Source organism: Drosophila gunungcola (assembly GCF_025200985.1).
Source record: "Drosophila gunungcola strain Sukarami chromosome 3L unlocalized genomic scaffold, Dgunungcola_SK_2 000003F, whole genome shotgun sequence".
NCBI classification, from domain to species: Eukaryota; Metazoa; Arthropoda; class Insecta; order Diptera; family Drosophilidae; genus Drosophila; species Drosophila gunungcola.
The window spans coordinates 2,403,348-2,420,815 of NW_026453179.1; the positions used below are offsets into that span (position 1 = coordinate 2,403,348).

The 17,468-nt window shown below is 41.6% G+C and overlaps 2 protein-coding genes across 2 annotated transcripts in view; one reads left to right on the forward strand and one right to left on the reverse strand.

Moving 5' to 3' along the window:
* The window catches only part of LOC128258742 (FH1/FH2 domain-containing protein 3-like), a 30,156-nt gene that overhangs the window by 1,687 nt on the left and 11,001 nt on the right, over positions 1-17,468 (reverse strand). The window contains 14 exon segments of the mRNA XM_052990589.1: positions 125-840; positions 1,427-1,765; positions 2,410-2,556; positions 2,623-2,989; positions 4,426-4,627; positions 4,801-5,485; positions 5,487-5,527; positions 5,728-5,865; positions 6,647-7,194; positions 7,293-7,516; positions 7,590-7,774; positions 7,841-7,899; positions 11,009-11,118; positions 16,569-16,874. Coding sequence (XP_052846549.1) covers positions 125-840; positions 1,427-1,765; positions 2,410-2,556; positions 2,623-2,989; positions 4,426-4,627; positions 4,801-5,485; positions 5,487-5,527; positions 5,728-5,865; positions 6,647-7,194; positions 7,293-7,516; positions 7,590-7,774; positions 7,841-7,899; positions 11,009-11,118; positions 16,569-16,757 — 3,950 coding nt within the window. The 5' untranslated portion in view covers positions 16,758-16,874.
* On the forward strand, positions 3,346-3,847 carry LOC128258771 (acyl-CoA-binding protein). The gene is made up of 2 exons (XM_052990639.1): positions 3,346-3,488; positions 3,551-3,847. Exons 1-2 carry the CDS (start codon positions 3,480-3,482, stop codon positions 3,788-3,790), a joined length of 249 nt encoding a protein of 82 aa, XP_052846599.1. The 5' UTR covers positions 3,346-3,479; the 3' UTR covers positions 3,791-3,847.

Consider the following 17,468-nt stretch of genomic DNA (forward strand, 5'->3'; position numbering starts at 1 on the left):
CTGGTGATGTGGTTTGACTTATCGTTTCAATATGATGTACTTTAGTCATGTTAATATTGGTGAATAGATTATAAAATATCTTTGGATTGATAAGATTTTATGATGTAATGCCCTCAATACTAACTTAAGTTCGTCGTCGGCCACGTCATCTTTGGTCTTGAACTTGGCCATGTCGATGATCAGCTTGCCGCGCGTCTTGTTCCTCTCGCGGTGGTTGGCCTTCTTCTCCAGCTGCTGCTGCACTCGCTCCCTGGTGGTGCGGTACTCCAGTGCGAATTCGGACAGTGTCCGGCAGAACTCGTTGGGCCGCGACTCCGCCACACTGTGCTGCGGCATGCCCAGCCAAAGGAGGAACTTGCGGTAGCGGTTCATCACCCGCCGGTGGACGATTTGCAGGATGATGATGCGCTCCGCACAGTCGGCCAGGAAGTCAACCAACTTTTGCTTCAGCGGTGGGGGGCAGTCGTGTTTGGCAATCAGTTTCAGACGATCCCAGCACGCCTTGCATTCCGCCTCCAGCTGGTTGAGATTGTGGGCCAAGTCCGTGAAATCCGCCTTGGAGGCTCGCGTGATGGGTCCAATCTCCGAGTAGAGATCACTGGTGTCGCTGCTCGATTCCATGACCATGTGGCAGAGGTGGTGCAGCAGCGAGTGCTTGTGCACTGTGTCCTTCACCTCCGGCACCTTGGCCAGGTACTCGATCTGGAATCCCTTGACCGGAGCACCGTTCAGGAAGATGCCCACGGACAGCAGCGTGGAGAGGATGCTGCGGAAGGTGCGGTTCTGACGCAGGATCTCAATGCCTTGCTTGAGGTCCATCAGGGGTTCCGCAATCTCTTTCTGTGGTTGCGGAATGTAAGAGCATTTTAGTTTATTTATGAAGAGGATTAACTTACAGTTACTTTTGTAAAGTACAACATTAAACCCCAGCTATCTATGCTTAACAAAGAATAGTCTGCAAGTCCTAACAACTTAACAATAATAGTTATAGCCCCTATCTCCAAAGAAATTTTAAGTGGTTTTTAAAAATTTACTTAGTTATCAAACTATAAAATAATTTCTGGCTTAGTTTCAATAATAATTTCTTAATTTTGAATGTGCTATTTGAAAACAAATTATCAAATCTGGGCATCAAGCACGATTGTATATAATAATCAATTTTATTTTAGTCAAGTAAATAAAATAGCAATAATATTTAACTCGAAAAACATTTCAAGAGATTTGAAAATATATCCTAGTATTCAAACATGAACATCTATATTTTTTTGGGTTATTGAATGTTATTGTAATGGGATTGTATTTGTAATCTTAATTTAAAATGTACAATTAGGAAACCTGGTTTCGAACCTATTTTTTAAATAACTTTGTAAATATATATTTCTACACCTTTAAATCAAGTTCCGTGATATTCAGAGTAAGAACTCACCTCGCTGTTGTCAAAGTCCAGGCGGAAGGCCCACAGCTTGAGGCGGGCCTCCAGCTCCGAAATGGAGGCCAGGGTCAGCAGGAACTGCTCGGCACTGCCCAGGGGCAGCTCGGGATTGGACAGCTGCGCCTCCTGGATCTTGCCCCGCTCCTCGTCGGTGGGCAGCATGTTGAGCAGCTTGTCGATGCCCTCGCGCGTGACCACAGTGGCGTCCATCTTGAGGATGGCTGTTTTGATGGCCCGCGGAGGAGGCAGCTTGGTGATCGCTATGTTGATGGCATTGGAGCGCTTGTGGTCGAGCACGATGATCTCTTTGCTCTTGTTCAGCTCTTGTTGTTTCTGCAAGGTCAGCGAAATGGGGTTAATACCTTTCGATCAGTGTGTTCGATCGGTCAGATATAAAATAAACACAGTGGTGCAAAGAGTAAACGAGAGTGTAGAGTGCAAAGTGCAAAGTTGGATAGGAGTTTCTGTGCTGTTCTGATCGTTTCTTCGAGTGTACGTGGGTGTGAGAGAGTGTGCAAGAGATAGTGATATTAACCAACACCAAAACACAAAACACAAAACAATATGGGCAACAGATCGTGAGTTATATGGTGAGATATATATATATAGAGAGAGAGAGAGACAGAAGGACAAACAAATTTAATAACATTTTGATTGGCACTCACCTCCTAGAGACATGGGGAAACATTTGAATATTTGAGAATTATTTGCATTTTGGTTTTGAGTTTAGCACAACATTTATGTAGATTTATCCGCAAACAGACCGTTCGACATTTATAGTACGTATTAAGAATTATACAAGATATCCATAAATAGAGGGAAAAGAAGAATACAAAAATCATTCGCATTTTGTTAACGCAACATACACTTAAAGGAGAGTCTATGGCTAATTTAGACACACTTATCGTAGATTCGTTAAATTTCGAGAACCTTTGACCAATTGGGAGTTATGAGGGCTAGAATGTTACCAAACGCACCTTGGTCATCAAGTCTTTGGCCCGGGACTCAAAGAGATGCTCGAGCTTCTGGGTGTCCACATTGGCATCGGGCAACTCATCCCAAATGGTCTTGCCCACCACCTGTGGTATCATGTCCTCGCGCACTTCCTTCCAGAAGAGCTTGACCTGTAAGTATAAATAAAAGCCATTAGTTCTCATTTCTTAAATAAATGTAAATGGCTGCTCAATTACCGTCTTCTTGTTCTTTTTGATGGTGTTATTCCCGTTGACCAGCTCCCCATTTATAGATCCGTTCAGCGAGTTGACGCTGTTGGTGAGACTGCCGCCATATCCGAACATGGGTGGAGGTGCCAGGCTGGGCGGCATCATGGGTGGTGGGGCAATGGCTCCTCCCAGTGGCGGTGGCGGAGGTGGTATACCGGCGCCCAGACTACGAGGAGCCAGCACATCCTTCTCGTCATCATCCCTCAGATCCGTGAAGTCCAGGTCACAGAGATTCAGGGGCCTCGTCCTGTTCCTAACCAGCTCCTCCCAGTGAAGTTCGTTCTCCGACTTCTTGGGCTCGGACTTCTTTAGGTCCTGGTCCACACTCGAAGACCTAAATGGTAAAATATATTATTTCATCTCGACAACAGCACTAGACTTTCTTTCTTTCCCCCAATAATTTCAGTTATCATGTTAAGGGGTCTCATAAATGATTAGTCTGACCTAATCTGCGACAGACGTACAACTAGCAGCACAATATACTCTTGAGGCGATAAGAAATAAGAAATCAGGCGATGAGGGGCGGGACATACAACTTTCTAGAGATCCGTGAAACCCGATGACGAACAATGATAGGACCATGATTTTTGGGCACTGCTTAGACTGTGCGAAAACCTGGACTCTTACGAAACTGCCACATAAATCTAATCTAGCTACATTTGCACAATGGACTCTCAACATTATCGGCTTGCATTGGCAACAGTTAACGATTTCAATATACAGATAAGCGTTCGTTGTTAACTATAATTCTTCGATTTCCGGGCAGTATAAAGGCGGTGCACTGAGAGGAACAAGTCACATTTGTCAGGCATAACTCAAGCAACATGGCCGATGTAAGTTGATGATCGTCAGGATCTGGATATGGAAATCGCTAATTCTGTTTGTGCCCCCGCAGTTCAACGCTATCCTGGAGAAGACCAAGGCCTTCAGCCAGAAGCCCCCAACGGAGGTTTTCCTGGAGTTCTACGGCCTGTACAAGCAGATCCATGAGGGCGACATCACCATCGAGAAGCCCGCTGATGCCGAGGGCGCTGCCAAGTACGATGCCTGGCTGAGCCGCAAGGGAGTGTCCGTCGACGACGCCAAGGCCGCCTACATCGCCCTGTACGAGAAGTACAACCCCATCTACGGATAAGCCATAGTTTACGACTCTGTCCGACACCCCAATAAATCTTGACCACCTGTGAACTAATTGATTGTCTGTTTGGTTTAAACTTTGAGTTGTTCGGCTTGAGATTAGCGTCATAGAGCCCTGGCACACTTGCCATCGGATGACCAGCAAGCATGGCACTGTTAATCGCTGCTGTCTTAGCCCAAATACTTATCTTCCACTGGTGGCGCCATATATTCTCGTAAATCTTGGCCATAAACCATGTAAAGATAGAAGGAAACCCTATCTAATCTAGTTAAGATAAGTAGAAAGAGGGAAAAAGGCACATTGCGTTGAAGTGCAATCAATTCAGCTTCATTTTAGGAAAATGTAAATAATTTCGATTAGTACCTTAACATGGCGGGTAAAACATTGTGCCAAAATAAATTAGGTTATTTATATGAAAATGTCAAACAACTAATATGGTATTTTAATAGTTTTTCTGTAGAAAAACCAACTAAATATTCCTTGAGTAAAATTTCTATAAGAAAATGAATAGTTAATAAATTGAATAGATAAGCTAGGGTAAAATTTTATGAACTTTTCGTTTCCCATTCGACCAATGATAGTTTTCCACACTCAGCGAACGTAATCTTAATCTTCCAATCCGGATCACTTACCTGGATATCTCTCCCTTGCTCTTGCTCTTGGCCAGACCCTCTTTGGCCTTCGAAATGAGGCCGGACATGTCGCCGACGAGGGCTCGATTGGCGGATTCCTGGGTGGGACTCATGGGCAGGTTGCTCAGCTTCTGGGTAAGGTCCTTGACGGTGTGGTCCCGCTTCAGCTGCTGCAGCAGGTGCTTGTCCTCGCGCTCCATATCTGCGATATTAACAATAGGAAAGTTAACACAGTTCACATTATTCTGAGCCCTCGAATGTATGCAGCGGCAGGTGCGCAATGCAATGTGGGTGTTTTTTTGGCGGCGCTTGCGAGTATGCAACACACAGGTGAGAAGAAGGGGTGAGTGAAAAAGGGTTAGGGTTGAGACCCACCTGAAGGATCCACAGGACGCGGCAGCAGATCTGGGTTAGTACTGGTTAGGGTTCGAGCTGCGGGCGGGCTGCTGTAGATGGGGGCGTGCCACCAGCCAGGGGGCGGTGGTGGCGGCGGTGGCGGTGGAGGAGGCGGTGGGGGGGCCGCCACGGGCTTCCTAACCGGACTCAGTGGCTCCGGCTCGGGCAGGACATCACACTTAACGGGGGTGGAGCTCAGCGGAGCGGGAGCAAGGTCAAATCCCGAGGCATTCAACGTTTTCTTGGGACTCAACAGCACTTCCGGTGCGGGCTGCATGGGCTGATGGATCTGGTGCTTGGGCGACTGACTGTAGTAGTTGTTCAGCCGATTCGCCTCGTTCTCGTACTTCTTGTAGGCACTATCGGTTTGCTGTATATTCTTCATAATGCCACTGATCACAGTTGAATTGCGCTCTCGAAACAGATTCTTTTTCGTCAGGAACTCGCTCTGGTTGTTATTGCTCGCCTTGTCGAAGCTGTTGTTTATGATGGAGATGCTGTGGCTGCCGGTCAGCAATTGCTTGCTGGGACTCATCAGCAGCAGGCTGTTGTTCGGCGTGTCATTGCAACTGAGGCTGCTCACATTGTTGTTACTGAGGCTGCCGATTCCGCTGAGGTTGTTGCACGGCGGCTCCTCGTGTTGCAAAGACTCGGGCGGACTGTCCGCCGACTTGGATGGTGGCGGGTATGGCAGTTACTATTTGGCCTTTTATTATTTGGCATGGATGGTGTTTTTGATTTGTTTTGTTTTGGTTTTGTGGTTAGCATGATCAGCGGGTGAACAGCGGGACAATAATACACACAGTGATTAGCGTTTGTGGTGGGAGAGAGAATCACAAGTTAGTTAGTCGCCCAAGTCAAAAGCAGCTTGTGTAAACTATTCATTTGGTTCAATTCAAAACTTACCCAGACCTTCGCGCTGCTCTAGAGCAGCAAATATGCCATTGGCCGCCGCCTCTTGTTGCTCCTTCAGGAAGCTCTTGTGCCGCTCCGCCCGCTCTCGCCTCCTGCGAAGTCCTGGAGTCACGCCTGCTCCATCGCGAGCTAATGGGATTAATGGAGAAGTTAATATAATAAATTAAAAATGAAATTTAACTTTATACGGTCTGGTACAGTTCTGCCTTTTTTAGTGCCGCCAGAAACACTGTCCCCATATCATTATATTACAATGAATTACATTACATTAGCCGCGGTCCTGAATATTTGAATTTATTAGCTTATGAAAATAGCTTTCTAAGCTAGTTTAAAAGCAACTATTAAAACTATTTTTATATTTTTTTAAGTTATTACTAATGGGGCACATACAAAATTCCAATATATCATAGATGTAACATTTCAAAATATTTTAAAATAAAATTGATACAACAATTTTTTATTGTTTCCAATTTAAGGAATAGTTCAGATATTAATAATATTTTTATTCCAACACAAAGTCCAGATAACCAAGGATTTATTTTACAATTATTTACTACATTATTTCAAAAAGGAAATTTTGTAGAATTATAAACAGTTTAAATTTTTTGTAAAAAACAAAACAATATAAAAATCTTTTTAAACCTAATTGTGTGGTATTATAGAATTAAAAAAGTTTTTGTAGGAAAACAAAAACAATATCAAGTTTTTTAAACCTTATTTTGCTAGATGGTATCTTAACATTAAGGTAAATTAAAACTACAGTTTTCCTATGCCTTAAACGTTTGTTATTGAGCACTTTTTATTGTGCCACTACTATTATTATGACCGCAGCTGTATATGTTATATTTTTATAGCCATTACTCGTGTAGTAACATTATTTTTGCGGTTAGTTTCTTATTCCAGAACTTACGTTTCTTTTCATTAAACAATCCCCCGCTGAATTCCGTGGAGTTGGTGGACCCGGAACTATCCTCATCCAAGGTGCCCTGGGTGGGCGTCATCCGAAGGACTGTGGTGGGCAGGACCTTGGTCAAGGGGGCGGGGCTATTGTCAGTGCTGTGACGTCGAGACTTGCGCCTCTCGGTGGTGTTTGTCCCCGGACGATAACGCTGCGTTTTACGCATTGAATTCTGCGGCAAACGCTGTCCGTCCGACTCACCATCCTCAAATCTGAGTAATAAAATATTTATGTTGTCTGAGCTCATAAGATATCCCCAAATAAGTAGTAAACTCACTTCAAGCACAGCCTCGTACAGTTGCAGCTGATCCAGGAGATCCAAGTCAGTGCCCGGCTTGGACATATATCGCTGGATCACGGTTTCCATGCCCTGTTGTTCCAGAAGATCGCTCTCGTCATAGAAACTATCCTGATCGTTCAGGCCCGCTAGTGTTTTGTTGATCAGCGAAGTGGCGTAGATAACCAACTCGGCATCGGCATTATCATAGTCCTTAAGCAGTCTGAGGAGAATATGTTTAAATAAGTACAACTCTAAAAATCTCTTATATGTATATATTTGAATAGCTAGCTATCTTTAACTATCCAAAAGGAAACCTACCTCATTATATTCGACCAGGGCAGAGTGCCCTGGGAGCCGTCCACCGCGTGAATGGCACTGACTAGCGCATAGCAGTTGGACTCGGCGTACTCCACGAAGACCAGCAACAACTTGAGGGCGGTCTTCACCACGGATCGGTAATTGGAGGCAATCAGCGAGTAGAGCCACTGCATCGTCGGCTCATGCTTCATCACGCCGTTCATGCCGTCCACATAGAGCATGACCTGCCAAAGCCGCATCGAATGACATAATTAGCCAAGCTTCCCATGGGCTCTCACTGCAATCTGCGCTACTCACCTGACCGAGGGCCCGCAGAATGTAATTCTGATAGTTTTGATCCGCACAATTGCCCACGCGCACCAGGCAATTGAGGCCACCGAGGGCCACGAAGGCGTGCACCAGATCCTTATCCTCCTGGAACACCTGCTTCAGCGAGAAGAGAGCGCGCCGCAGGTCGCTGCCCTCCGCGGATAGGAGTTTCTCTGGACAAAGGCAAAGTCAGTCGGTTACACGAGGCGTATGCGCAATAAGCTTTTCATTCCGCTTACCAATTATAGCGTGCACGCGCACATTCAGCTGCGTTCGCACCACCAGAGAGTTCTTGCGGCTGTGGGTCAAAAATGAAAATTAATTTTCAATACTATTTCTCCGGCAGCTTTGTTCCCATTCCCATGCAGTGTAAAAATTAAAAAACTTTTTTCATACACTTTCACTCGTCGATTGGTTTGCAAATTCGCTGCTAGTGAAATGGCTGTGAGCAAATATATTCAATATTTTTAAACTTTAAATTTCTATTGTGTTAAATGATCATTTTATTATTAAAAAAAAGAATTAATAAGTTTGATTAGATTGTTCTTATCACTATTGGCAAATTTCTAGAAAGTTGTATAAATAAATTATAATAATAATTTGTATGTTGAAAAAATTATTCTATATGTTTTAAATTTTTATATAAATCTAATTGTATTGCAATTGTTATAACGATATTAATCAAGTTTATATATACCTAGAGATATCTGAATTTGTTTATTGAAAATATTTTTGTTCATATCCAAACTTGCTATCTCTGCATAGACAAAACAAAATATTAAACACATATTTAAAACTATCAGACAAAAAGTATGTTCACTGGAAGAACATATAGTTTTTGAATTCTTGCAATTAGGTTTAACTTAGTAACACGAGATTTTTCTTTCTTTTCACACTTTTTCAAAATTTAAGCTAATAAACCTCACACTACGAACCAGTTTTCCCCATGTGGAGCTGCCAAAACACAATGGGGGGCTGCCTGCCACCTCCAGCACCTCTCGACTCCTGCCCAAGTCCAAGCCCAGTTCATTGACCAGTTAAGAACATTGATTACCCGCTGGTGCTCGCTTCGCTTCACCCCGGCCCCAGCTGGTCATAATAAAAGTAATAACAAACGACGCAGATAATTGAAAACGGACTATGGGGCGGCAGGCAGTCCGACACCGGGCTCACAAACTATATCTATATAGACATACAGTATAGGCGAGAGTGCGCAACAAAGGTGAGTGTCTGAGCCGCGAATGTCCAAGACACACCTGTGCGTGTGCAAAGTGTGTCTTCTTTTCTGCAGATTGACGGGCACCTTTTGCGGAATTTTGATGCGAATTGAAGCGCATGATTTGCATGCGAGCTCGCGCTGCCATGACTAATGCGATAAGCATGATTAGTGGCCATCGGACTGAGCGGAGCTGCTATTCTGGCCATGGCCATGGCCAGAAGAAGAGCACTCCAGCACTCCACTGCCATTGGCGCCACACCACTCGTAAATGGCGTGGAGACGAGCTGCGCCGCAAAGTGGCGGCAATTTGCGCAGACGCGGCGACATTTACGTTATAATTTCAAAGACTGCAGATACTCGCACAGCTTAGATGCGGCTGCCCCGCCTCACAATGACTGATGATCATGGATGCGGTGCTGAAGTAAAAGTCAGAAATAGACCAGGAATATACATCCATTCCGCCGGCCCAGGGTTAAGCAACTCCAGAACATTGACTTTGAACTCAGAACGGTTATGACCATACCACTGATGTTGCCAACATCTTCATAGGCGACTGCTGCTGATCTTACTTTGACACTTGTGCCCCGTCGCGTACATCATTTTTCTTTGTGCCCCAAGTTTTGTGGAGCTGTCTTAGCGCCTGCCTATGCCATGACATCACGTTCTCCGGACTGGCCGAGAAAATAAACAAGAAAAACTAAGAAGTGAGAAAACAAGGGCTTGATAAGACTAAGAAATACCTCTAAAGGGTTAAAATAGTTTCACAAAACTTCTACACGTTACTAAAATCAAATGATTGTATTTAGAATTTGGTTTTAAACTTAATTTTTTAACATTTAAATATATTTTCTTTTTGCTATAATGTTTTTTGGTTTTATTAAAAAATGTATATTTAAATCAATTAAATTAAGTGCAGAGTGCCAAACACCACTAATTTTTAATCGTTTTCTTTCCTTAACATACAACTTTCATTAGACCTAGAAACCACTGCCTTTTAAAGGGTACTTAAATATACTTATACATAAAGAAAATTTATGCCAGATATCAGAAAAGACCGAAAAAAATGTAAATATAACAACTGCAGGCTGCTACGACAACGACTCAAAAGTGAAGTGGCGAGCGTTTTTATTTTGTCTCTGTGCTTCTTTTTCTGCGGCTGTGCGCGGATTAAATGCAAATTAACTGCAGACTGCAGCGGCAACAAGTTGCACGTAGCAATGTCGTGGCATGCAAATGTCTTTGCGATGTGAGTGCCGGCCAGAGCGACAGTGCGACAGAGTGGCATAGTGGCAGGCAGCTAAGCAGGTAGAGGTAACCAGCCAGGTAGGCAGATAGCCAACTCCGTTTCCTGTGCCACAGATAGCGACAGTTTTTTATGGCCCGGCCAAATAACTTTATTAGCGAGCGGAGATGGCGATGGCGATGCTGGCGGACCGCCATGGCGTATGTGTAATATGTTGCATTTCGGTGAAAGGCCGACAGAGCCACCCACGATCAACTGCCCCAATAACCCAGAGGGGTTCGACTGGTTCGGAGTTTCCTGATCAACATTGCTAACTATTGATTACAAGGAGTGGTGAAATCAAGCTTTTAAAAAAGTTTAAAGTTAATCCACGATCATTACATTACAAACATAAACAGCAACTGTTGGTGGCTACAAATCCTTATAAGATACATATTTACATAAATTTAACAATCACAAAAGATAGAAATTCCTAGCATGGCCAAATATGTATTTTATGTGTATTTTTTAACTTTCTAAAAATATTTAAAATAAGAGATGAAATCATCCCGATGTTTAGTTGGCTATAAAGTAAATAAGATATTTTTAACATATAAATAACTGCAAGATAACAACCTCTTAAGCAATAATTTAAAATTATTTTAAGGCCTTCTTTTAACTCCTTTAAAATGTTTTAAAAACCATCCTAACATCCTAGTGGCTAGAAACGAGCCAGCTTGGCAGCAACGTTCCCGAAAATAGGAAAATGGGTTCAAGGTAAACAGCAGCAGTGGCAGACATAGTTGCAAAAGTGAAATCCCCTGACAAATGTTTGCGAGTGGGTGAAGTGCACCAGGTGTGCCCCATGTGGGCTGACAATTCTATTCCGTCCAAGCTCATTAGCCGGCGTTTTGGGTCAGGTGTTGGCGGGGCTCCTCCACAAATCGTTGTCTTCTCCGCACTCACCTCACGTTGAGTCCCTCGATTTCCTCGGTCTGCTCGGCCAGCGATGACTCCAGATCCAGGTAGGCTCCGTAGTCGCCATCCTTGTACACCTGAATGGCCGCATCATCGATCTGAAACGGGGAAGAGAAGATGCTTAGTTTCGCTGGCAATTATAATTAAAGTCTGGCTAAAAGTAAATGCCAACGCCGATCTCGCCACTACCGCACTACGCAGTAAAAGTTGTTTATGGTCTCGGCTCATGGAAAAGAGAAAGAAGCTGATGGTGATGGCGATGGAGTTTGGGTTTGAGTTGAGTTGCAGTTGGGGAGGTTGATATGCTGCTGCAGCGTAGAACGTTTTGAGGCACTCAGAGAAATTTTTTTTCATATTAATGAACACTTTGATCCAAAGAAATTTTTAACATTTTAGAAAATAAAAAAACTTTTTGAGTATAATTTGAATTTTATTGTCAAGTTTTTTTTATAAACTATTCTTATCATGTTCATACACTTGTATTACAGACGGATGCAAAAAGCTGAGAAACCATACTTAAATTTTAAAAACACTCATAAATGTATTTATGTACGTTATTGAAAATGAACTGTTTATTTTTTTTGTGTACAGTGCGGGACGCTGCATTGAAAGTCCGCAGACGATTTCGTTTAGGCGCACATTGAGGCCGCCAGTTGATTGCTGGCCAAGACCAAGATGACGCGTCGTCGCCGGCTGGTCACCTACTTTTCTCTGCTTTCGGTTTTCAGACTTCAGTTTTCCGTTTTCCAGCCGCTGATTGATCAAACTCCTGCTGCGTGTGCACAAATGCGCTGATTGACGACGGTCGCAGACGTTGTTTTATTGGCGCATTGAAAGTAATTATTTCTGCATTTACAGAACGATTACCGGACAACATGGAAATATTTGTGTCGACGACGCTTGCTTAATGTGTGAAAAAAAAGTAAACAAAACGGCAAAAAAATAGGAGAAATACTGTCCCGTTTTCCGGGAGGAAGATTTCACATACGCCCCCTTGGACACGCCCCGGAATTAGCAGAGAATGCGAGTTTGGGCCTGGGTTTGGCTAGCGCTTTTTGTCTGGCTTCTGGCCAGACACACCTTCGAAAATACCCATCGCATGTCCTGAGGGCTTTCTGTTAACAAAGCATATTTGCTAAATTTAAGTATTGACCAGTTGATGGTCAATGACTTTTCTAAGAACTATTAAAGAACATTTCTATAAGCACTTCACAGTGATTAATCTATTACTGCATTTTACTTAACAAACATGAGCAATGACCACAAAATCCAATTCAAGATTTCTTAGGTAAATGACTCGCCAACACTTCACTAAATAAAAAAAATATTTTTAGAGTGCCACGCTGTCTAGCGAGTCACGTTTTCTTATCGAAAAGAGAGCTCTCGACTTTCCGAGCAAATTTTGCCTTGGGTCAAGCTTCCGCATGTTGATTCAGCATTAAGGCATGGAAAAACTTTCTAGACCAAGTGTGTCCGTCATTGTTTACCTAAACTGGAAATCCGCATTCAAATTATGTGTCAAATGCGTGCTTAGTCGATATTTATAAACGCCTCTTTATATAAGCCCAAGAGCAATTAAAACCAAAGCAAACATTGGCCAAAAACTAAATCCATTCCGGCTCGCTTTTATGATTTATTTATATTTCGCCTCCTCTTTTACACTCAAACTCATTCATTCATTCACAGGTCTATGCAAATTTTATATCTGTGGCTTTTTTTCTTTGAGTGAAGCATGACAAGATTTTTAATCAAAATGATTTTTGCCAAACACATAAATGTGGCTATTGACACAGTTAAGGCGGCGAGCATTAAATTCGACGAGGAGAAAATGTAAAAAAGCAAAACAAAACCCAGCTAAAAATCCAGTATGGTTTGGAAAAGCAATAAATATTTTCAAACTATTGACAGCCAATTAAATGGATAAAAATGACAAATTCCAAATTAATTTTCATTAGTTTATCAAATTTTTTACCACCAAAATGGCGAATCAAATTAAAGAGGAATTTTAATTGGAAGTGAAGAGCTAAATATATAAAAGTTAGGTACACATAATAATGTAATGTCAGTAATTAAAAACAATTGATTATCGTGTCATTTGGTTGATAGGATCAGGGTTCGCTAACAATCTAAAAATAATTTTAAACAACTAATAACAAAGACCTGACCTTGTTTATGTGTGCTGATTTAGGTGACTAACACTTTTGCTTTCACATCAATCAAAGTTGATTGACCCTCATCTGACCGCAAAATCTGATGGACGGCTCTGCTAATTGAACTTAAAAACTTCAAAGAAGAGAGGAGGACTTGTGCAAATGATTTTTGCAAATAACCGGAGATGCGTAAGTGTCAACGTGGCTCAAATATTTGACCAACGTGAGTAAATTGTAAAATGGATAATGGAAAATTTCCTGGCCTATTCAAGCGGATAAGCTGACCTAAACTAATTTGATTGACTATGAATTTAAATATTGTCCGGTCGTGCGAATGACACATGTAAGTGACGCAATGCCCTCAATTCAACGATTACTTTTGATTAAATTAGTTTTTGTTACAATTAATTACTGAACCGGCAAGAGCGTTTCAATTTGATTGCTGTGGCTTTTCACTTCAGTTTTTTGTTTCTAATTCTTTATCTGCCTTTGTTTGGTTTCCATTGATTGGAAGTACTCCCTGTATGCTTATCTAATTCTACGAGTATATTGTGATTTTTTGGTAAGGTGCCTAATGCAAAGTCAACAGCCACAAAAATAATTGGCAAAAATAATACATTCAAAATCAAAACAAACTGAAGTCCACTGGAGTTGGTCGAATTTTTTATGCTCTGCTTCTTAAGTTGTCAAATAAAATATTATTATACTATGTTTTATTTGATTTATTTGGCTTAATTCTTAAAAATATTATCGATTTGTCATGACAAGGAATTGGCGTATAATATAAAAGCTAAGACCAAGACTTAGAGATTATGCTTTTAACTAATATTTGTTCCTGTTTGGATTATTAAGAGGTGATCTGAAATTGATAGGAGCATGATTTAATTTTTCATAGCTGATGTACTCCTTAAGGCTATATAAACTTATTGAGCCCCACATCAATTTATTGGCCGGCAACGGGCATGATTATTTATATTTTTAACTTTGTCCGTTTTCAATCTGTTTGGCTCGCTGGCCTGATGTCTGATGTCATCGAAAACACTGACGACGGCATTGGAGATTAGTGATCGGCGCGGCGAAAATTTATGAATCTATTGTAATGCGCTAAATTTAACAAGTTGCAGGGGAGCAGTGAGCAAAGTTCTGGTCGCTGACTAATTGGACAAATGACATTTACAGCTGCTGGTTCCTCCGGCTTTCCAGATCTGCAACTGCTGCCTGCCACATAAATCTGACCGCGACAACAATATCCTGGACTGGGGAGGCCAGGCCAGCAGAACTTCCTTTTGCGATTTGCTCATTAGAATTTATTGCCGCCGCTTGTCAAGATTTACGTATCCTTGCGGCTCCTCTGGCTCCCGGCTCACGGCTGTAAGCACCCAACATCCCGACTGGATGACAGATGACAGGCAGGGAATGGGGCTGTTCGATGTGCTCCTTAGTGGCTTTTTTGCAAATTAGTCAAAGTCAGGCCCAAACAATGGCAGGCTTAGATAATTGCTGGCTAGCTCGCTTACTGGCTTTCTGGCTTTCTGGCTTTCACAATGCACTCCGCGAAGTGGCCCCAACTGGAGTTCTTCCCTCCAACTTCCTATTAGTTGCCACAGATTGTGCGATAGCAATAAGTTAGCCAAGCCCCGGGCCAGCTCTTCCCCCAGTGCAATGGATCGAGCCAGTGCCAGAGAATGGCCAAGCCCTCGTCAGATCCAGAGCCTTAGGCTCCGAGCTGCATCTGCCATTGTCTTTCGACTGGGATCTCCTGGAGGAGAAGGAAGGTTCATTGGCTTGCAATGCATCATTTGTTCAAATCGCTTGCCACACAATAAAATATTGTAATAGTGCCAGCCAAGAACATGCTAAACACTTAAGTTTTGCTTCCTGGAAACTTTTCCCTTTATTATTGACCAATTACCATTTTTGCCGATTTCCCAAACTTTTCAACTATTTGTTTTAGTTGTGGCTTTTCCAATTCAACGCTCACTCAGCTGGCCCCAAATAAAACTTATTTCGTTTCAATTGACTTGGCAAAGGCAAACTCCTCTAGCCCTTCGACCAATGTCGGTTTTTTAGCATTGTGGCCAAAGTTTAATCTTTGGCTTTCAAGCGAAATTTTCTCAAATAAATCAATTGTGGATTCTGTTTACTTTTTGGTGTTTTTTTCCGGAGGCAATAATGGCTCATTCTCATTCCTGCCTGCGTTGAACGAGTTATTATTCTTTCAATCGTTTATTTTATAGGAAATGTGGAAGCGATGTAGAACACACATTTGTGTATAACACGCTATGCAAATTATTGTGTAGACCTCGCTTTATTTAAATTGGACTTTTTACCTTCGTTGAGCACTAATAAAATATTGATTGAATACGATCAACTAAATTAATACAAACAGTTTAAATAATCAATACTTGAGCTTACAAAAGCAATTTTAATAAGAATTATTACTCATTGAGAAGCTCAAGTATATATACTTTTCTTAGTAACTGTTTAAACTAATCAGCAATTGTATTAGTAGTTTGGGGAATGCAAAAAAGTTGTCGTCATGGTATAAAAATAAAAATTTTTTTTTTCAGCAAAAACCTTCAAAAACTTAAGAGAATAAAAAGAATACTCAAATCCAAATCTTGATCGCGATAATGCTGCTATCCACCTTTTAATGTATACAAAAGTATCTCGTTAATGCGCAGTAAAAGAGTTAACGCTTTTCATATTTGTATGCGTATGGCTTGGTTAATTTTGCACAACAAAAGATTTTTTCGGCTGAAAGATTTTGCCAGTGATAAGCGGCCAAGAGATAAGCTAAGCCAGTTAAGACCGAAAAAGAAAGGGGAAACCACTTGTTTTAGTTGAGCGATTAATACAGAAAATAGAGTGCAAGATACATTGTTTTACAAGAAAAATTTGATGGTAAACCGAGAGAAAAAATAAAATTAAATTGCTTGATACATATATCTTAATATTTACTTTATCTATCTAATATAAACAAAAAATACATATTTTTGTATTCTTGCAAATAAAATTTTTGATCAGAATCTAGGTATCATGATTACAAAAACGTAGTAATCAAAGTATTTCATACTTAATTTATTTATTTTTAGCTGAAAGTTATTTTTAATATTAAATGTTATTTAATAACTAAAGTAAATACAATTTACAGCTTATTTATATTTATTTTGTATATTATAAGAATATATTTTAATGACAGAAAATTTAAATCTAAATTTAAACCATATTAAAAATAAATATATTGTATTTTACACAACTAGGCGCATTTTAAGTCCCACATAAGTAAAAATTAAGCATCCTTATGATAAATTTATAAAATATATGAAATATCAAATTTTGGATTCAATATCTAATTTAAGATCTACTTTGCTCAGTGTAAAAGTTGTATATCTTACGCTTTGGGGTGCATTCAGCAGCCGCAGGATGGTGCCCAGCTGATTGGCCAGCGGCATGTTGGTGGCGAAGGCGTAGGTGGGCGCCCGCACCGGGATCGGGAAGGCGGTGCAGGCCGAGAGCGGATCGCTGTCCACCAGATACTGCACACGGAACGTGATCAGCTCGTCGGGTTCCATTTTCACAATCATTTTGGTTGCTTTGGCTGGCTTTCAATCACTTTTGCACATTTGTCTTACTTAATTCGGGTCTATTTACTTTTCGCGATTTTCTCTCTAGCATTTATTTACATTTTCACTCGAGACAAACTGAAATGGATTTTTGGCATGGGATTTCTTTGCTTTAATTTTGCTTACAATTTGCCTTAATTTTGATTTTTATGGCTCTTTGGGCCAAGCCCCAAAAGCGGAGGCGAATTGGCAAAAAATTGTTGCATAATTGTACACACGCATGTTGCGCAATTTTATGCTAAATATTGCAAATTGTTGGCGTGCCACGCCCACCCCATCGTCACTGGCCCCTCTCCCAGCATAATTGCTATAGCGAACCGGATCGCTCACTTTTCTCTTCATTTGTGTAAATATTTGTCTTTGGATTTCTGGTTGGACGACAAAACGCCTTGGCTGGCTCATAACGTCATAACGTCATGACGGTTGGATTGTTGTGTAACTTTCAATTCAATGTCAGTCAAAAGAAACACCAGAAACGAAACACCCGCCCGCCGCAATCAAATCATCAGCATGCAGGGCACTGCCTCAAATCGAAACCAAATCAGGCCTGAAATATCAAGAGGGCGACGTCTTGGACCCGCTATGTCTATTTCCCCGAGGTACCGCTAAATGTCAGACGTTATGTGCGCTGTTTATGCAAATATGCAGGAGAGTCGCTGCAGAGGTTTTTGT